Consider the following 22711-nt stretch of genomic DNA (forward strand, 5'->3'; position numbering starts at 1 on the left):
GATACAAAGTGCTCAGTAAAAGAAAAAAGAAAAATAATAAAGCCATAAACAAAGTAATATGACATTTTTTTTCCACAATTACGTGGTACCCTATTCTACTGACAACCATTAAATAATTGCCAGCCATTTCTGTAGACTGAGTTAATGCTGAAATACAAGAAACTGTCACATAATAGGAAACATTACCTAAAAAAACTGTACATCTTGCAAACATCGCAAAGGCTGCCAGTATTATGTAAGCTAGGTAATGTGCTGTTCACATTCACTGTTTAAGGAAAACTATTATTTACAGACAGCAAAATTTAACAGGAAAGTTAAACCAAGTATACATCTGTAAATGTATACGTGGTTTAACTTTCCTGTTAAATATTTATACAATATGGAATACAATACAGAAAAGTTTTAAACTTGGGCTCTCATTCTATTTGCTCTGAGTAGATGTTGGATGTGCCCTAATGCAAATTTGTGGGGAAGGCCAATGAAGAAGCTGTATCAGATGCCTTACAGCATTTGTTGTGGAAATATATGCTTATTTTTGATGATGTTTAGTACTACCTGTAGCACCCTCCACCTTTCCAAATGTGTGTCCCCCTTACAGTGGAGGATAGGCAAACCCTTTTCATCCCACAATAGGTTTTACAGAGGTGTTCCAAGTAGCACATTGTTACAAAAATAAAAAACAATAATATGTGTACATAGCATTTGCTTTCAGTTTATTTAAGTGTTTCTCATTAGGTTCATTTTGAGAATGTAAAATAATTATGTTCTAAATCTCTGTGGCAGAGGCATTGTCCTCACTCAGCAATGGACAAGTTTAAGTGCAATGGCAACCAGTATATATTAAAAATAAATATATATTATATTATATATATATATATATATATATATATATATATATATATATATACACATACATTTATGGGCTATTATGAGGTTTGTGACACAACTATAATGAAAGGTAGGTTTGCCTGTCGCTATATCACCATGTGTATTTTACATCATAACATTTGACTGTCAGTAGGGTAGGTTATTGCAGCTGCTTCCGGTTTCCGGGTTTCAGTCCGTGCCCTGGGGGCCTCCCTAGAGTGCCGCGTTGGCGCCATTGGTGGTTTGACGTCACACGCCCCTTTTGGCGCCAACGGGGAGGGATATAAAAGCTGCACAGTCTTTGTCTGCAGCTTGAGGATCTCAGGTTCAACGTGGAGGACAGCACATGGTAAGGATCACAGCTTTATGGTCAGAACAGGCGACCTATTGTCCAGCTTGGTCTGGACATTGCATTAACAGCAAGCAGTAATAACTAAATGGTTTCCTTTTTTTTTTTTTTTCCTTCAGTGAAACCATCTATTGAGAACATACCTCAGTTTGTATCGTAAATACATTGGTTTGGCTTTTTTCCCTCTTTTATGTGATAATGCAAAATTAACTGATTTTCAGATGTGCGTGTCAAGAGGTGAGATATGCTCTCTATGAATTTAATTCCTCTGTTTTTAGATAAGATTATGAAAAATATACAGGTGGTATATTTGTGTATATCTTTTTCCATATTTTGTCATCCTTTTTTTCTTTTTTCATTTTTAGGTATGCTGTGTGTTATTTGTCTGGCCTCCATGTACTTGAGCTCCCAATAGTGTTACTAAATATATTCAGCGTAAACTTAGGAATTAAAAGGGGTGAGTCCGGGGTCTGTTTATATTTAGTCCATGGACCTGTTCTCCCGTTATATATATAAATAATTTGTCAAAACTCCAAATGGTAGAATTTGACTATTAAGGACTATAACTATACATGTTGTACTTTAGGTATTATTATTCAATTTCCAGTGTGATAAAATTTACATCAAGCCATCCCTCCCTACGGGTGACCCAACACGGCTGTGTTAGACCACGGAGTGCAAAACATGTTTGTCGGATGACTTTTTTTGGTCGACTCCCTACATGTGCTCACCCCTGGACCTATGTTGATGTATGGAGTGTTGCAATATAGGTGTTTTTTTTTTTTGTGTTTTGGGGGGTAAGGGGAGGGAGACTACGTCCGATATGGATGTCCCCGATGGGGTTTCATGTGGCCACCTTGGATTGATCTAATGTTTGTTTATGTTTTTGTGTGTTTTATTGATTTGTAATTTCTTTCTTTCCTATACACCTAAGGCTGAGAATCTATATCAGAATTTATCTAAAAATTACTTTCGAACAACTTTGTCCATTTTTCCTGATGAAGCCGTTTTTGGCGAAACATATAGAAGCTTTTGGACGCAGCATTTTAAGTGTGGAATTGCAGCATTAATGGTGCCGTTAATAGGGATTCTGTGTATATACCTATGACTCTGAATATATGTCTGCATCCATCTTTTTATTGGAGTATTGTGTGTAAAGATACTTTTTTGTACTTTTATAATAACACGTTGTAGTGTATATCTGAAGTATGTACCTTTAAAATCCCCTATCCAGTACTCTATTATTTTACAATGGAAGATTCACAAATTATCTGGTGTCTTCTTTCATTTTTTTTTTTCATAAATTTTAGTAAGTTAAACAATATCAATGGAAACATGAACTTAAAAAAAATAAAAACATAGCAAATTGCCACTTACACTTGACAAGTGCCCTAATGTGCCTGCATTTTGGTTCTGATCTCCTGAAAAGCACCCCAGATTCCTGAAACCTGGGACTCTGTTATGCAAAGTGACGGCAGCTTCCATGGTCACTGACTCTTGCCCACACTCTCCACTAGTTAGTGAGGCCAACCTTTGGAGTAATGAGCTTTGAGCGGAGTTAGAGACTTTTACATTGAATACAATATGAATATATTTTAGCCATGACACAATTAGTAAAATGCAGAATATCTTTCTGGTCCAAAAAAATTAGGAAGCCAATTTAAGTCATTTCAGAAGTAATGCCTCAGTAATGGTCATTATATTTGTGAAATATATTCCATAATCTTAAGGAAATCATCCGACCAGCCATTTTTGCGCATATGACATACTATTTTCTACCAGGCCCGGATGTCATACACTTGTACGTCTCCATGAACTGAGACCTCATTGATCATACTCAGATCTTTGAATCGGTGCCTATAATCCAGCACATGATGTCCATTCACTGCAACTTTATATTGATGAGCTTCACAGTATATGAGGAGCTGCAAACACAGAGCAGACAAAATTGAATTACTATGTAAGAATTTAGACTTTTAGGTTGGTGTAAATTCGTTAAAACATTAGTTGAGCCAATTTTCTCACAAACATTCACTTTATACCTGTGTACATCAATCTTATACCTTTTTTGTAGAGAATACTGTAAACGTTTTAAAACATTTTTTAGAACATAAAATTCAAATACCTTTTGGAAAGTAATCAGTTCTATTGCTATTTACTGAAAGAGTATGTTTAGATAATAATATAAAATGTATTTATGCATTACGGTCTTTTTTTTATTCTTTATTTAATTTAATAATAACCATCGTACAAAAGAAACCATATACAGCATAAAAATCCTTTTATCCTTCATTGTCTTCGCTACCCACCCTATCCCACCCCCCCACCCATTCTCCCATACACAAAAAAACACTATTAATGGGGGCTGATTTTCCTTCCCTGGACCTATCATCACCGGGCTTCTTTCCCATTTACTCCTATTTCCTCACTTCTTTCTTATCCGGTTCTTCTAGATCAAGTAATCATTAGTTCTATTGCTATTTACTGAAAGCGTATGTTCAGATAATAATATAAAATGTATTTGTGCATTACGGTCTTAACCCATAAGAATCCTAAAGTTTTACTCCTAAGAATGCTACATATTTGGGGTTATTTACGAAAGGCAAATCCACTTTGCAATATAAGTGCACTACAAGTGCACTTGTTAGTGCAGTCGCTCTAAATCTAAGGGGTAGATCTGAAATGAGTGGAAGCTCTGCTGATTTTATCATCCAATCATGTGCAAGCTAAAATGCTGTTTTTTATTTTCCTTGTATGTCCACCTCGGATCTACAGTGACTTTTCGTCCAAGTGCACTTTTAGTGCAATTTTAAGTGCACTTGCAGTGCAAAGTGGATTTGCCTTTAGTAAACAACCCCCATTATGTACCACAAACACACACACACACACAATATATACTGCAGTACATTTACTGGTAAAGCTATAGTAACTGTACTTGATCAACATATTAATAACATACGATAGATTATATATATTGTGAGGGGGGTTCGCTCGGTAGCGGGTGTGTGTGACCCCCTGGATGGGTTCACAACACAAAGTCAGGCACAGCAGACAGCGGTGTAGGTGCAAAAAACAAAAGATCCGATTTATTTAGGCTACATGCAGTGATACATATAACAGCCAAACAAAATAAAACAAGAAAATAAATCCTGGTCAGCTTGACCTCTAACTACACACGTAGACTCCCTGTCTAACAACTGGGTGCAGCCTTGTGCTGCCCCAGTCCCTGTCTCTATTGTAGGGGTTTGCCACACAGGCGTTAACTCACCGCACAGAACAGATCTCAGACTCCCCAGTCTATACACACAAAACTGGTTCCAGGATGGAGCATCTCCCTATGCATGCTGGGGTTTTTTGTAGAGGTCTTAATGAGCCCACTTACTACAGCTGGGCTCATTAACTCTTCCCCCTCTAATTGTAAAAGTCTGCATAAAGCCTGAATCTAGGACACATATTTCCCATCCTGAATACAACCAGGTGATTTTACCTGCGTGCTGCCACAATAATCTATATATATATTATATTATATATATATATATATATATCCCCCCATCCAAATGATGTACCACATGTAATCCGATGGTAGCTAATCTGTACACTAACATCTGGTGGGCTCCCAAGTACTACTACACACAGAAATCCAAAATTAAAAAAGGATGAGGCATAGATGGACGCAATTAGATTGTGTAATAAACTTTGTATCATAATTCTGGGTAATAACGTAAATTGTGTTTTTCTCTGTTTCATGTTCAGAATGGGTCTCATCTATTGTACTTACTGACAGGGTTACATAGTAGGCGAGGTTGAAAAAAAAACAAAAAAAAAAAAAACAAGTGCAAACCATTAGTGTGTGATTATATGTCAGTATTACATTGTATATCCCTGCATGTTGCGGTCGTCCAGGTGCTTATCCAATAGTTTCTTGAAACTATTGATGACCCCCCCCCCCCCCCACCACTGAGACCACTGCCTGTGGAAGGGAATTCCACATCCTTGCCGCTCTTACAGTAAAGAACCCTCTACATAGTTTAAGGTTAAACCTTTTTTCTTCTAATGAGTGGCCACGGGTCTTGTTAAACTCCCTTCTGCGATAAAGTTTTATCCCTATTGTGGGGTCACCAGTATGGCATTTGTATATTGAAACCATATCCCCTCTCAAGCGTCCCTTCTCCACAGAGAATAAGTTCAGTGCTCGCAACTTTTCCTCATAACTAAAATCCTCCAGACCCTTTATTAGCTTTGTTGCCCTTCTGTGTACATCCTTCCTGAGGACTGGTACCCAGAACTGGACAGAATACCCTAGGGGTGGTCGGACCAGAGTCTTGTAGAGCTAGAGAATTATCGTTTTATCTCTGGAGTTGATCCATTTAAAATGCATGCCAATATTCTATTTGCTTAGTTAGGCTCAGCAATGGCATGCAATGCCAAGCTGCTGCTATCATCTACTAGGACCCCTGGGTCCTTTTCCATCCTAGATTCCCCCAGAGGTTCTCTCCCTAGTGTATAGATTGCATTCATATATTTTTGCCACCCAAATGCATTATTTTACATTTTTCTACATTAAACCTCATTTGCCATGTAGTTGCCCACTCCATTAATTTGTTCAGATATTTTTGCAAGATTTTCACATCCTGCGGAGAAGTTATTGCCCTGCTTAGCTTAGTATCGTCCGCAAATACAGAGATTGAACTGTTTATCCCCATCCTCCAGGTCGTTTATGAACAAAATAAATAGGATTCGTCCCAGCACAGAACCCTGGGGGACCCCACCACCCACCCCTGACCATGCGGAGTACTCTCCATTTATCACCACCCTCTGAACTCGCCCCTGTAGCCAGTTTTCAATCCATGTACTCACCTATTAGTCCATGCCAAGGGACCTTATTTTGTACAGTAAACATGTATGAGGAACTGTGTCAAATGCTTTTGCAAAATCCAGATACACCACGTCTACAGGCCTTCCTTTATCTAGCTGGCAACTCTCCTCCTCCCAGGGATGTATTTTGAGCCCTTTTTTTAAATATTGGTGCTACATTGGCTTTTCTCCAATTAGCTGGTACGATTCCAGTCAGTAGACTGTCAGTAAATATTGGGAACAATGGTCTGGCAATTACTCAACTGAGTTCCCCAAGTACCCTCTGATGCAAGCCATCTGGTCCCGGTGGTTTATTAATGTTTATTAAACATAATGTTTTTATTAAACATAATGCTTATGTTTATTAAAGTCTAATTTATAGTCTGTCTGCTGTTAACCACGGAGGTGCTTCATGTGATGTGGACAAGCGGGGCTTCGTTCCCCCACATCGCTGGACCCTGGGACAGGTAAGTGTCCGATTATTAAAAATCAGCAGCTGCAGTATTTGACGGATACAGCTCTTTTATTCTTGACCTTATGGGGTTATCACGCCACCTTCAGGAGAGGACTAGGCAGAACATGCAACATGCAAAAACAGCAAGACTGCACAGCACCACCCAGGGGGCGGTCCCTCTGGCTATAACCCCTCACCGTGCTTCCTGCAGCTCAGTTTGTCAAAAAGCAGTACAAACCTAAATAGGAGGGGTGGGTGCTTTGTCCGTCAATGAGCTTCAGAGAAAAGGATTTTATGGCGAGTACAGCTCCTTTATTCTTAACCTTAGGGACGGTCCCCAAGCAGTGTCAAAAATGAGGGGTGGAAACAGCAAAAAACATAACTTCACCCACAATAAAAGGAACACCTCAACATAGGAGTTGCCAGCCTAAATGGCCGCCATCAAAACCAGCGGCCAACTTAGGCATCTAAAGATGCGTTCACAACAAAACTAACTTAAAGCATAAATTGCAACCATACAGCTGCCTGCAAATCCAAAGGTGCGCTTACGTCAACTTTGTAGAATTTAGTGAAAGTGTGAATGGACGACCAAGTCACCGCCTTACACACCTGGGAGACAGACGCTTGATGTCAGAAAGCCCAGGAGGTTCCAATCGCCCTGGTGGAATGGGTTGTGACAGGAAAAGGGGGCACCCACCCCTTTAAGGCATAAGCCTGAACCACGATCTGTCTGATCCACCTATAAATGGTGGATGACAAGACCGCTAGACCTTTTTTCGGACCAGCCTCTGAAACAGAGTCTGACTTCCGGCAGGGAGCCATAGCAGACAGATACACCCGCAGAGCCCGGACCACGCCCAGGGAATGTAAGGCAACTTCTTTTGGGTGTGTCGGCTTAGGACAAAAGGAACGGTAACACGATGTCCTCATTTAGATGCAATGCCAAAACCAACTTTGGAATGAGAGAGGGTTGCGGATGCAACACCACCTTATCCTTGTGGATGACCAGGTAGGTAGACTTGCATGACAAGGCCGCCAACTCAGAAACCCTCCTGGCAGATGTAATAGCCACTAGGAAGACTACTTTCTAAGAAACTCAACAAAGGAATCTCCCTAATGTTTTCAAACAGCTGTTTTTGGAGTGCCGATAGCACCAGATTCAGAGCCCATGGAGCTAGTGGATGCTGAACCGGAGGGACTACGTATCGAACCCCTTGCACAAAAGTACCCACCAAGGAGTGAGTCACCAAGGGATATTGGAAAAAGACAGCCAAAGCCGATATCTGTCCCTTGATGGCGCTTAAGGCAAGTTTCTGATCCACTCCACGCTGCAAACACAGCAGGATCCTGGAAACCGAATATATGCGCGGACGCCACCCCATCTCCTCACACATGGAGATGCAAGTCTTCCACATACGATGGTAAATCTTTCCAGAAGTCTACTTCCGTGCCCTCAGCATAGTGGAAATTACCGAGTGTGACAGACCTCGGTCCCTTAGCACCTGGTTTTCAACAGCCATGCTGTTAAAACCAGCGATGGTAAAGCAGGATGAAGTATCGGACCCCTGCAATAGAAGGTCCTCTCGCATTGGCAGCCGCCAAGGAACATCCGCCACCAGTCGTACTAGGTTGACGTACCAAGGATGTCAAGGCCAATCTGGGGCGATCAGAATCACTGGAATCCCCTCGGCCCCCACTCTGCGCAGAAGACGTGGTAGAAGTTTGAGTGGGGGGGGGGGGCATAAATCAGCCGATAATACCCCCATGGAGCCACCAACGCACCGGACGCGTCTGCCCAGGGGTCTTGTGTCCTGGATGCAAACCTTTGCACCTTCCGATTGAGTCAAGAGGCCAGGAGGTCCACATCTGGTGTGTCCCACCTTAGGCAAAGGAGCCAGAATACATCCGATTGCAACGACCATTCCCTGGGTCCTGCATCTGACGGTTTAGGTAGTCCGCCTGCAAGTTTTCCACATCCGGAATGTATATGGACGACAAGACCTGATCCTGCTTAGACACCCTTGTAGCCTCCTTGAGCATGGTTAGAGGCACAGCCTGATTTCCCAGAGCTCAAGAAGCACCTATAGCCGCTCGCTGTATCACACGGCCCGGCGCATCATCGGATGCGATTGACAGCAGCGCGAGCCAATGGCTGCGCTGCTTTCAATCCATCCACTCCAGCCAATCAGCGGCCAGGCTGAGTGGCGAAGAGGATGTCGGGGGCGAGCACGGGACTTTTGAGGGGTCAGGCAAGTAAAAAAAAAATGCATTAAGGTGAAAAAACATTTACCTTTACAACCCCTTTAATTCTGAGGCGGAAGCTGCTCTCAGGAGGAGGTTGTCTAGGTAACCCACGATTGCGATCCCACGTTGCCTTAATAGTGCCAGAATTGGAGCTAACACTTTGGTAAAGACTCAGGGTGCTGACGCCAGACCAAAAGGGAGAGCCAATCTGGTAGTGCTCTTCCCTCGACTGCAAATTGCTGAAACCTCTGCTGCCTGAGGCATATGGGAACATGTAAGTATGCGTCCTTGATATCCAAGGACGTCAGGAAGACCCCCTGGTAGAGTGCAGGAACCACGGAAGAAACTGATTCCATCCTGAACCTTTGCACTTTCACAAACTGTTGAGGGCCTTCAAGCCGAAGATTGGACATACCCCTTCCTTTTTGGGAACTACAAAGAGATTGGAATAGAATCCCTGAAACATTTCCAGTGTTGGTACAGGTACTATTACCCCACGCAGCAGCAGGTCCTATACTGCCCCGAACAGGGCTTCCCAATAAGCTGGAAGCAGAGGTAGGTTGGAGGGAAAAGATCTGTTAGGTGGACAAGAAACTATTTTGTATCCCAATGAAACCAGTTCACAGACCTATTGGTCGGACAGTAGGGAGCTCCACCGAGCTACAAACTCCCGCAGACAACCCCCCCCCCCCACACGAAAATTGGGTGGGGGCAACCTTCATGCGCTAATATTTTTGCTCGCAGACTTGTTTGGCTTGCAAAACCAGGGACAATTTTGGCCTTCAGCAGGCGCCTTGTCAGATTGGGAACGCTTACCTGGCCATCCGGGCGGGTGAAAAAGCAGTTTCTGAGCCTTCTTTCCCTTGCCTACGGTGTGGCTCCTTACCCTTCCTGGACTGTGGGAGCAACGTGCTCTTCCCACTGGTGATATTTTTAATAATGTCATCCAGCGAAGCTCCAAATAGCCTCTCACCTTGGAAGGGCAAACCTGCCAGTGTTTTTTTTTTTATATAGATACCTGGTCTGCAGACCAGCATATCAGCCAAATTAGGCACCGAAGCACCACTGCTGGTACTGATGCTCTAGAGAGCAGGGGGACCGTATCCAGGGCTGCATCACAGACACACTTAAGGCCATGCACCAACTGATCTGCCAGCTCTACACAGACCGGGGGAGACTGTTGCTTCTCCAATTCACGGTGCAACGTTTTGTTTTTTTACCCCCCTTGCTCCCACACGCCGTTTCCACCCTGCAACAAAGGTCTCCAGGACCGCCGACAAAGCATCCATGGGCACCGCAGTTGAACAGGTTGCAATAGCAGGGATGTCTGGGGAAGAAGCGCTAGCTTCTGACACCATGATGACCCTCACTCGTCTGCCACAACTTAAGGCAAGGTACATGAATCCCACTCTCCTAGCTGCTAGCAGACTGAGGGGCCCCACCACAGGACTCGCCACCCCATCCAAGTGCTGCGCTGTGCTGCTGCTGACCACTCTGCCCTGTGTCAGTCAAAGAGTGTCCAGAGAGAGAAAAAATAAAATAAAAAAAAATAAAAATAAAACGCACTGTTCTGAGGTAAAACCGATAGCAGCACTAGAGGTAAACCACACTGAGCCTTCTAGAAAATGGCTGATCATAAGCCCTCAACCAAAACCTCCTGGTCTCCACCAACCGTCTTTGGGCAGACTATCTCCCCAAAGACCAAAGCTAAGAGTCTCGGGGTTATTTTAGATGCACAAATGTCAATGGATGCGCAAATAGGATCTGTAGTCAGTGGATCTCACCATCTGCTGCGCATGCTTCGCAGACTCATCCCTTTTATCCCAAAGAATGACAAAGCAGTGGTAGTTGAAACAATCAATTCACGACTAGACTACGCAAATTCGCTTTACATAGGATTACCACAATATCAACTTGCGCGATTACAACTGATCCAAAACACGGCGGCAAGGCTGATAACAGAAAAAAAAACCCTGGGAATCCATCTCTCCTTCGCTGAGGGGCTTACATTAGCTAACCGTAAAAACATCGGATCGCGTTCAAGACCCTTTGCCTCACCCACAAATGCGTGCATAGAGAAGCTCCGCAATACCTAATGGAGAAAATAAATCATTACATACCAAACCGCAGTCTTCGATCAGCCAACAAAAACCTCCTCCTCGTGCCCAAAGCCCAGTATAAATCCAAGGGGGATTGGAGATTCGCTGTCCAAGGGCCTCGGCTATGGAATGCTCTACCAATCAACATCCGCCTGGAAGAAAATCACCTGGCTTTTAGGAAAAAACTCAAGACCTTCCTCTTTTAGCAGATGATCAAAGCTCGCCACAGCGCCTAGAGGCGATTCAGTTCGCATTGTGCGCTATACAAGTATTTCATTCATTCATGGCACAAACACTGCATAGACTACAGTAAAATTGCTGCGGCTTCAGCAAAAAACGGCTGTGGCCCACGCGGCGGCCTCCTCTCAGGTAAAACAGCCCAAGCATCTCACAGTGAAGAAAAAAGGGCAGGAAAGATTAAAAAAAAAAAAACCCGACCCCAACAGCCAGCGCAGCATCCTGCCAAAGCTCGGAGCCCCCCCGGAGGACCCCGGCAAGGTACATACACAGCACCTCATGCCCAGTCACACAGTGGCATCTGCTGGGTGAGGAGGGAATGAGGGGCAGGGAGAGAGGAAAGGGAGAATGAGAGACCCCCTAGTCGACCTCCCAGGGAATGCCCAGCTGCTCTATCCTGCTGAGGCAGGAAGAGCCTTACTTACCCCTCCTGTCGGGATTGCTGGACGCATTCCACCACAGACCCATCACCCGAGCAGCCATGGCACACTGACACGGACAGCAGTAGCCCGGTCATGTCTGCCCTGGAGCATATAGCTCACCGGCCGCCCCTGGAGCAGAAGGGGCATGTCTTGGGCCAACCCAGTGCGTAGCTACAGTCTGCTCATGCCTGATGGCCAGGCTGGGGAGACAAAGAACTATATTAGCGGTCACCCAGCCCAGCTGTTGATTGTAGATTGCCGGATCAAAAATGTACAAAAAAAATAAAAAAAATTCCCAGGATCAATGGTCCCCATAGAGAGCCAGGTCCTTCTACACTAGGCAGAAAAAAAAAAAAAAATGAGCTGCAGGAAGCAGGGTGAGGGGATAGACAGAGGGATCGCCCCCTGGGTGCTTTGTAGTCTTGCTGTTTTCACAAGTATTTACATGTTCTGCCTAGTCCTCTACTGAAGGTGAAGTGATAACCTTAAGGTCAAGAATAAAGGAGCTGTGTCTGTCAATGAACGAATGAGAAAAATAGGATTTTTTGTACTCACCGTAAAATCCCTTTCTCTGCAATTCATTTACTGAAACAGCGTCTCTTCTTTAGACCATTGGGTTGTTATGTCACCTCCAGAAGACTAGGCATTACATGTTAACATGTGATAATAGGACTAAAACTTTTTAGTTCCGCCCATGGGGCGGTCCCTTGGGTTAACAACCCCTCAGCATGCTACTGCAGCCTCAGTACATCAACAAGTAGTATAACGTAAAGAAAAATAGGGTGGCGGGTGCTGTGTCAGTCAGTGAATTACAGAGAAAAAGATTTTACGACGAGTAGAAAAAAAATCCTATTTTCTCTTATATTCACCGACTGACACAGCGCCTCTTTAGACCACTGGGACGTCCCCGAGCAGTGCAAAACGAGGGGTGGGAAAAAAACAGCATGAAACTTCATCCACCATGGCATGTGGGAACTAGTATAAAAACTTTACCCACAAAAAAAAAAAAAAAATAAACCAGAGTGCTCCTCAACAGAGAGGTACTACCCTCAAACTGCACCAGAACTGCGGTAACAAATGCAACAGTGCATTTACTTAATGGTACTGTGTTTTTACCCAAGGGAAAAAAAAAAAAAGAAAAAATGTATGTGCAATTATACAGGCGGCTTTGCAGCCAAAACAGGCATCAGCCGATGCACTGACATCTACCTTGTAGAACTTTGTAAGAGTGTGAACAGACGACCAAGTCACCGCTTTACACACTTGGGTGACAGACTTGATGTCGGAAGTCTCAAGACGTTCGATTGCCCTTGTGGAGTGGGCTGTGACCGGAAAGGGGGGCACCTGCCCCTTCAAGGCATAGGCCTGTACTACAATCTGTCTGATCCACGTGGAAATGGTGGCCGACAAGACCGTCATGCCTTTTTTCAGACCAGCCACCAAAACAAACAAGCAAAAGAGTCAATAGGGGAAACTCTGATATTTTCAAATGGTGGTTTTTGAAGCGCTGATAACACCAGTTCAGATCCCACGGGGATAGCGGTGGACGCATTGGGAGGAAATGCATGTCGGACCCCTTGAACAAAAGTGCTCACTAGAGAGTGAGACGCCAGGGTTCGTGGGAAAAAAAAAAAAAAAAAAAGGACAGCCAAAGCTGATATTTGTCCTTTAAATGGTGCTTAAGGCCCATTTCTGGTCTACTCCTTGCTGTAGGAACAGCAGGATTCTGGGTATAGAAAAGGAGCGTGGACGCCATCCTTTCTCCTCACACATGGAGATGTAGGCCTTCCAGGTACGATGGTATATCTTCCAGGAAGAAGATTTCCGTGCTCTCAGCATAGTTGGGATCACAGAGTCCGAAAGACCCCAGTTCCTCAACACCTGGCTCGCAATAGCCATGCCGTTAAAACTAGCTATGGTAAAGCAGGATGGAGAATCGGACCTTGAGACAGAAGGTATTCTCATAATGGCAGTTGCCAAGGGGCGTCTGCCACCAGGCTCAATAGGTCTGAGTACCAGATTCATGAGCGAAACAGTTATTTCCTCAGCTGTGGAAGCCGTTCTAGGTTGCGGGGGAGACCTGAATTTTTCCCTATGCTCGCTGAGACTATCTTCATGGTAGTCATCTGCAGCTGGTAAGAGGTTTTGGATACTCACTTTGGTGTGATCACTCTTGGATTTGGGATCTCTTCACTGACTTGAGTGGAGCAGCATTTGCACCTTATGGACTTTGCTTTACATATTGGTCTGGGAATTGATTAATACACTGGTTTATATCATTATCTGTGTGGAGCATCAATTACACTTTATGCGCATTTGGATGCTGGATGCCGGGATGGACAGGTGGACACACACAGTGCAAAGGACCGACTGCCTTGCCACAGTGTTCTCCCTGTGGGGGGGAGGTTTCCTTTTCTCCCTTATTTTTCCACCTGTATTAGGGGGTTGGTTTCTTTGTTCCATCTTGCAATTTCTTCGGCCGTTTTTGCCGTGGCACCCACACGAGAAGAATCCGAAAGAGAAGACAGCCGGTAACATCTATCCCGGTATCCTGTTAGGTTTTTAATTATTAGTCCTATGGAATGTCTATCCAACATACTGTTTGAATATATCTGTTTCACATATCTGTACACACGCCTGAAGGAGATTCAGTCTCTCCGAAACGCGTAGGGTATCATGAGCAACTAGTGTATATATCGACTACCAATGTGTTTGTACATTCCTTATTTTATATGTATTCTTAATATATTTCTTTAATAAAAAACACACAAAAAAAAAAAAACTTTGTATTCTATAAAATTGGACATTTATTGCATGTGCCTAAAAAGTCCACCACTAGGGGTCCCCTAATTGTTTGGTTTAGAATTTTGGATGTGGCACAGAAACAGTGAAATTATTGCCTCCCACCTATATTTCTCCAATTTATATACACTTGCCACCGTTTTTGATTATTTTATAAATTTTGGTGACTGCTTTAGTTTTCTTTTTAAGAGTTTTTTCACCACTACTTTCAGTTTTATTTTTCAAAAAACATTTTTTTGTATACTGTCGTATATTAAATTTATTTTGAGTGATTTAGTGGGAATCATTTCAGCTTTATGCCAATTTTCAGAGATTTCTTGACTAAAATCTTTTTTGTATTTATCACTAAATTAGAGCTGCACTTATATTCTTTTTTAAACATGAAGGGAAGTTCTTCCTGGAGAATTGGAGATAGACAGAGGGACAGAGGAACAATGTCCAGCAGAACCACTGCAGCAATCATATGCGACGGATCAGCAAAAAAAATAAAAAAATGGAAGAAGACAAGTCTATCTAGTTCAACCAATAAAAAAATACAATCCCATATACACAATCCTAGACCCACAGTTGATCTAGAGGAAGGTGAAAAACACCAGCAAGCATGACTCAATTTGCTACGGCAGTGGAAAAAATTATTTCCTGATGCCCCGAGAGGCAATCGGATTTTCCCTGGCTCAACTTTACCTATACATGTTATTACCCAGTTATATCATGTACATTTAGGAAAGAATCAAGGCCTTTTTTTTTTTATGAAATCTACTGAGCTGGCCAGAATCACCTCTAGAGGGAGCCTATTCCACATTTTCACAGCTCTTACTGTGAAGAAACCTTTCTGTATTTGGCGATGAAATCTCTTTTCTTCTAGGCATGAAGCGTGCCCCCTTGTCCTCTGCGATGGCCTTTACAGTGAATAACACCAAGTTCACTATATGGACCCATACATGTTTATCATATACCCCTTAATCTCCTCTTCAAGAGAGAATACATTCAGTTCCTCTAATCTATCCTCATAGCGGAGCTCCTCCATGCCTTTTATCAGTTTAGTTGCCCTTCTCTGCACTTTCTTCACTGGTGCCCAAAACTGAACTGCATATTCCAGATGAGGTCTTACTAATGATTTGTACAGGGGCAAAATGATATCTCTGTCTCTGAAGTCTATACCTCGCTAAATACAAGAAATAACTTTGAATGCTTTAGAAACTGCAGCTTGGCATTGCATGCATTTATTAAGCTTACGATCGACAAAAAACAAAACAGATCCTTCTCCACTATGGATTTCCCCAGTTGTACTCCCTTTAGTATGTATGACACATGCATATTGTTAGCCCCCAAGTACATAACTTTACATTTATCAACAAGAGGGCAGGATTAGCTACAGGGCTGCCTTTCACAGCTAATTGCAGGAACCGCAAAGTGTGAATGCACCCTAAGACCCCTTTCACACCAGGGCGTTTTGCAGGCGCTATAGCGTTAGAAATAGCGCCTGCAAAACGCCCTAAAGAAGCTGCACCATTGTGTGTAGTGTGAAAGCCCCGAGGGCTTTCACACTACAGCGGAGCGCTGGCAGGACGTCAGAAAAAAGTCCTGCCAGCAGCTTCTTTGGAGCGGTGAAGGAGCGGTGTGTTTACCGCTCCTCCACCGCTGCTGCCCATTGAAATCAATGGGGCAGCGCTGTAATGCCGCCGGCAAAACGCCGCTATTGCGGCGTATTGCCGGCGGTTTTAACCCTTTCGCGGCCGCTAGCGGGGGGTAAAAGCGCCCCGCAAATCCGGCGGTAAAACGCCGCTAAAAATAGCGGCGTTTTACCGCCGCCGCTATCAGCGGTGTGGTGTGAAAGGGGTCTTAAACTCCGGGCATCTGCAACCACCGCAGTGGAGAGATCTGTTAAAGGGGATATTGACCATTCTGTCATGGTTTCATTACAAACTTTATTTTTTTTAAATAATTAACACGATATACTTACCTGCATGGCCCTAAATCTTGTCTTCTGGGGTCCTCCACTGGCGCTCTCAAGCTCACCCTCCTTTCTGTGCCCCCCCCCCATAGGAAGCCACTTTTTATGGTTGTGCACCTGTGGGTTCCCTCCAGAGCCAGGCTGTGTGCAGCTCAGCCCCCCCCCCCCACCCCCACATGATCTGATTGCCTTCATGTCCAGTGAGGAGACAGTAAAAAGGTAAGGGGGCGATACAGCTCCTAGGACTTGGTTTATCTTATTGGAGGGAAATGACTTTACACTCACAGTATGCTCACAAAACCCAGACAGCTGGCAGCAAGTAGGGGTTGGATGGCCGGAGGTGACCAAGATCAATGATAATGGACAGTAGAAACGAATCGTGGATAAGGAGATTCAAGTGACTTTTACAAGCAGGAGCAGCAGCGGGGAGATGCTTCCTTGAGGCCTTATGGCGAAAAAGGACAATCAAGCTAGCATGTGACATCAGCACTCGGTCCCAGAGCGTTACCTCCTCGTGTGGTGAAGAACCAGCAGGAAAACTGGAAATTTTAAGTTGCCCAAGGACCAATACAAATGTGTTAGTCTCCAGGAACTCAGCTTGACTGGCCTGCCCATAATTGAGTTAATTGATGAAAAAACACGTGCTAGCAAGAAGCAAGAAATTAGTTAGTCTTAACAAATTATTAAAAAAATAAAATAAAGTGCATTCTCCTAGGATATGTGCCAGCATAACCTGGAGATGAAGGGTTTTCGGTGCCCTTCAACAGATGCGTAACAGAAAACAATATGTTAAGGGTATACACCAAGTCAATACAACATGCTAAACGTTCCATTAATCCCCTGTAAACTAAATGGATTAAAAATGAATATATTGAAACATGGACCCCTACAGAATTATTAGTGACTACTCAACAGTAAGTACACCGCAGTATGTATTAGCCCTTGTACACACGGTCGGACATTCCGACAAAAAAAATCAGTCGGATTTTGTCAGAAACTGGTGTTGCATACACACGGTCGGACAAAGTTGTCGGAAAATCCTATCGTTCGTAACGTGACGACATTATTTAGTTACGACGGGACTACATTCAGGCTAGTAGCCAATAGCTTTGTTCTAGGAATTTGATCTGAGCGTGCGTGGCACTTTGTCCGATCGGAATTCTCTACAAATGATCGGACAAAGTCCGATCGGATCATGTCGTCGGAATTTTTTTTATATCCAGCTCTCAAACTTTGTTGGTCAGACATTCCAATGGAAAAAGTCAGATGAAGCCCACACACGGTCAGATTATCCGACAACACGGTCCGATCGGACATTTTCTGTCGGAATGTCTGACCGTGTGTACAAGGGTTTACAGTGTAACATTTTTTTCCCCCGGTACCCCAATGAATATAAAAGTCTCATCGTTTTCACTTACCTCAAAATACAGGTCAGGAAAAAATGGGAATTCTTGCAGCTGCCTTTCCTCGTCTCCCCAGCTGTCATACAGAAAAGAGTTTCTTACAAACACTTTCTCCTTCATACGTGGGTTCAAGTGCAAAGCAATGGTTCTCGAACCACTTGGCTTTAGATCTATAGCAAAGCTATCAATAAAAATAAAAACATGAAAAGAAAATTGGAACATTTGCAGTAAAAAACGGTTCACATTAAATAAGCATTATAAAATTTACCTTTTTGCATTTTTATTTACTTCTCCCTTTACAAGCACAGTTCTTCCAGGACCAAGAGCACTAGACAGACTCTGCGTGCAAGGCACTTTCTAAAATTATAAGAAGCACAGTATGAAAAAGGCAGTGGACAATTGTTTTAATAGATTAAACCCCTACAGCCATCACACCTGTACACCCCCTATCATTGGCGGCTGGTGCTCAAAATTTTTGGGGGGAGCGCAAACAAAACGGAAAAATACTGAAAATCTGCCCCCCCCCCCCAAATCAATTTCATCCTCACTGTGCCCAGTAAATGCAGCCACTTGTGCCAAGTATGCCCATCAAATGCAGCCACTTGTGCCCAAATGCAGCCACTTGTGCCCATCAAATGCAGTCACTTGTTACCAGTAAATGCAGACACTTGTGCCCGTCAAATGCAGCCTTCACTTCACTTACCACACACCACCCCCCCCCCCACGGGCGCGCGCGCGCGCGTCCAGTCCGGCGGCACTTACCTCTCTTGGAGTGACGGGGCTCTCCTCCTCGGCGGCTCTGTGGCCCTCTTCCTCCACAGCATTAGGCATCCAATGGGATTGCCTAATGCTTTGGCCAATCGGGTGTCACTGACCTGCCTGCTGATTGTCAGGGAGGAACGTTGTGAAAATTTCGAAAATTCATTCGCTATGCCACGCACTAATTTGAAGCTTATTAGAGCCTCTGGCTCTTATCACAAGCTTCAAAATACACATCCCCACCTATCCCCACCATAGTAATTCATGCGGGGCCGGGCCCATAAATAGGGAGGGTGGCGGAGGTGTTGGGGCGGGGCACCCGTGTGCCCACAATGCACGGGCAACCACTGCCTATGTAAATCCCCCGGACATAGCACTTATTTAATCTGTGATGTGGTTCAAGAGCAGCCATGTTGGATAGCTGGCCTCTCCTCCCTCCACTGCTATACAACACTGGATGAAGGAGACAACGGTTCTGAGCGATAGCTCAGAGAAGAGGGAGCGTGATGGAAAGTGCACATACTGCCCACACAACCCCCTGCTAAACACAATACATGAATATTAGCTTGACTAATCCCAGACCCTGCTGATATTTTGGAGAAAATAAAGAATTACCAAGCTGTTGGCTTGTTTCCTTATGGAATACAGTGGCTGCAGGGAGCACTGGCATTCACAAAAATACAAGAATGGCTATAATTCTGGGGGGGGGGATAGTTAACAAGCATTTTAAACTTGTGGTAATACTTCTTTCCTAAGATAACAAAGTAATCCAATAAAGTGTTTGAGTGTGTGGCACACACACACACACACACACACACACACACTAAAGATCACCATCATTCAAACCGATGCCTCCAGTTGTTAAAGTTGCTTCCAAAGAGTGCAGAGAATGCAGAGGTGAGATATTCCAACCTGCTGTCAAGTTCAGTCAATGGATTTTCCACAAAATATAGTAAACATTTAAAATCCACTCACAACTGTTTTAAAGGGTCATAAAATCATCCATGTAAAATTAATATTCTAATTTAAAGCAACGTCACACGTCGTCATCTCTTCATTCAAATCTACATTTTTCAATATCGTTTCATCATCTCCAACGATTGATTTCTCCCTTTGCTATCCATGGAGGCTCTTCCCCTTTACTTCTAGTATCTTGTTACAAACACTGCACTGCTCTCTTTTCACTACACTTCCCAGAAACCATTGTGCCTGCATGTGCCCTCTACAGTACAGGAGAAAGTTTGTTTGCACTACTCCAAGCTATAATGCCAGCCTATAGGCAGCAATTTGATGAAGGAGAGCCATTGACTGCACCGATGGGCACTGATGTGGAGGCACTAATATGCAGCACTGATGGGTGGCACTGTTGGAGCTGAACTGAAACAGTGCCGAACTGATAATCGCTGTCAACCGGCATTTTTCATTTACATGTGATTATCTGTGATTGGGCCTTGTCATCAGCAGGAAATTTGCCGTATCCCAGGGAGTGCACTACCGCTCGCCGCACACTCCTGTAGGCGCACAAGCGTGGAAGACTTCATAAGACATTGTCCCAAAACGAGGGGCGGGAGGTGATTAAGTTGAATTCCAGCCAACACTTTATAAGCAGATACAGCCAATGGTTTTTCCCTTTTGTGATAAAGGTTTCACATAAATGATTACAAGCTGACCTCTGTAAGCAAGAGGCAGACAGACAATCTGATAGTAAACAGCGACATCTGTGCTTTACTTTTAGAAAACCCATACTATTTGAAAAAAATAATATATACATAGTATTATAATCAGTTTAAATAAATGAATGGCTTCCAACCTTAAAATGTATGAAAATATCATCAACTTACCAGACAGCCATCCAAGAGGCTGGCAGCAAGGGAAGTGGGTGATGTACTCTGCTGTAGTTGGCAGAAAGAAATAATGTTGATATTGGTGTTTTATATTTTTTTTGTCACAGTGCGTTTGTACTAATCAACATAAAAAGGTATATACACAGCTTAGACAAAAAAGGAAAGAAAGAAAGAACGGGACTTTATAGGAGGCATGTCACTGAATAAATACCCAGTATAATTTAATCATTAAATTGTTTATTAATTCCAAATCATGTTGAAAAGCATCAATAATCTTTGGTTAAAGGACATACGGTAATATACTGTGAATAACAGTTCACTTGTATACATATACAATTATTATACAAAGTAAAATACAACATGATTAGTTGTACAAATTTCATAGATCGTTCATCCATTAGTAATAAAAACATAAGCAATTGCTCTTAGTGAGCCAAGCTTGTCTGGGCGTCAATTCAAAGCACACTCAACGCACGTTTCATAGCTCACGTCACTTCCAAGAGCGTTAAGGGTCTCCCTCTCTTTCATTGACAGAAACAGGAAATTAATAGTGGCCAAGTAAATAGATAGCTTGGCTAACCTATAGTCAGCCCTAGAAGTCTATAAATTCTGATAATACTTAAAAATGTATAAAATAGATGTAGTCTGATTAATAATCTCCCCCTCGCCATTCATGAAGGCCAAAACGTGTGTAGGGTTAGATTGAGACGTTACGTTCTGAGCCAACAATCTACCGTTCGCCTTTCCCTCAGTCCAGCCAAGTCTCTTCTGAAAGAAGGGTTTATTTCTTGTCCTAGATTCAAGCAGGATCGTTCAGCCTACTTTGAGATGAAAGCCGTCTCTGTTGGCCTTCCGGAGAGGGATCCTGGATATACATAGCTTCCCCCGCAGAGGTATCGGCCTTTGCAAGTTCGAGCTCTCTACAGGAAGCAGTTTCCACAACATTTTTTTTTTTTTTTTTTTTAGATTAACAATCCCCGAAGATCTACTCACTACTGGCACATTAAAAAACCTTTGATGCATTAAAACTAGAATTCTGAATTCTGAAAACTGAATCGATCGCATGTTTTTCAGATTCCTACAAGTTCGACAGGCTATTTAATCCCAATTCCCAGAATCGGTACCGGGTCCCACTCACAATCCTATAACGGATGTAGACAAAAGTGATGACCCCCAGAGACCAATATCATTATTCTATAAACATAATGTTACATACTCCCGTGTCAACAAAAATATCCTATAATAAAAAATAAAATAAAAAAAACACGATGGGAAGGAGACCGGGGCCACCTAGAAGACATAGACTGGAATGAGGCACTGGACACATGCAAAGCTGTCTCACCCAAACTATATGACAGACTAACCCAAATATACATTCTACACCAGGGGTGCCAAACCAGTGGCCCAGGGGCCACATGTGGCCCGCTGAGCCCTCTGATGTGGCCCATGACCTCCTTCTGTGGGATGGCAGATTGGCAAGCCCAGATCATGGGTTGCAGACCCGCCATCCGAGACCATCTGTGTTGTTAATGAAGCCAGCAAAGCAAGCAGCTGTGGAGCAGAGCTACATAAGCTGATGCTTCCTGTATAGCGCCATCTCCTGCCACAGGAGGAATGATAACAAATGCACTCTGCCTGGGACCACAACAGCAGACGATACCTGAATGGAAGACTTATTAAAGGTCAGTTTTTACTAAAATTGCAGTGTATGTATGGGCATATCTGCGCGGTGGTTACTGGGCTGCTTTCAAACGGATCTGCAGGTTACCTGCATTGAACCATTCTGTTATTACCTGCGGGTTTGGTGTACTTTCAGAAAGTGTACCACACCTGCAGGATATAATAGAAATCTATGGCAAAGTGTAGCTAACCCGCAGGAAAGACACAGGTGCACTGCACTGCATTAGTGTGAAATGCCCCTTTCACACAATCAGTCCGACCCAATTAGACGCAGATGTAAACAGATTTGTGTCCATTTACACCCGCCTACCTCCAATCTGATTTAAAAAAAAAAAACAAAAAAAAAACACAAAAACAAACAAACAAACAAACACACACACACACACACACACACACACACACAAAGGAGATCCATCCCCTTCCATCTGGGCGGATCGGAGGACCCATAGAGTAGAGTGGGCTGTGTCCGTGTCCGTTCTGCATGGACCGGTCATCCGCCTGCTCTGCTCATTGTGGCCCGTGACCGGTTAACAAGTTGCTCAAGTGGCCCTCGCTCTTCAAAAGGTTGGGCACCCCTGTTCTACACCTTACATAACTAACTCCAGTAAGAATGGCTAAATTCAATCAAGGACAGCCTTCTACATGTCTACTATGTAACCGAGAAACAGGCACATTCTATCATCTCCTTTGGTCCTGCCCCTACATGCAGGGATTCTGGAAACAGGTGGTAGATTTCCTTCTTA

At 43.6% G+C, this 22711-nt stretch overlaps 1 protein-coding gene across 4 annotated transcripts in view; it reads right to left on the reverse strand.

Annotated features, from left to right (window-relative positions):
- Window positions 1-1535: 1535 nt before the first annotated feature.
- LGALS8 (galectin 8) overlaps window positions 1536-22711 on the reverse strand; it is a 59976-nt gene continuing 38800 nt past the window's right edge. For 3 of the 4 annotated variants that reach the window (XM_077486455.1, XM_077486453.1, XM_077486454.1), the window contains exons 6-9: window positions 20286-20336; window positions 17954-18042; window positions 17701-17866; window positions 1536-3141 (exon numbers count right to left, since the gene is read on the reverse strand). In XM_077486455.1, the coding sequence (XP_077342581.1) occupies window positions 2992-3141; window positions 17701-17866; window positions 17954-18042; window positions 20286-20336 (456 nt within the window). In that variant the 3' untranslated portion in view covers window positions 1536-2991. The remainder of the gene's footprint in view (window positions 3142-17700; window positions 17867-17953; window positions 18043-20285; window positions 20337-22711) is intronic. The other variant, XM_077486456.1, reaches the window with a different exon arrangement.

Source organism: Lithobates pipiens, unplaced genomic scaffold (assembly GCF_037356315.1).
Source record: "Lithobates pipiens isolate NorthernLeopardFrog02 unplaced genomic scaffold, aLitPip1_a1.2 Scaffold_18, whole genome shotgun sequence".
Lineage (NCBI taxonomy): Eukaryota > Metazoa > Chordata > Amphibia > Anura > Ranidae > Lithobates > Lithobates pipiens.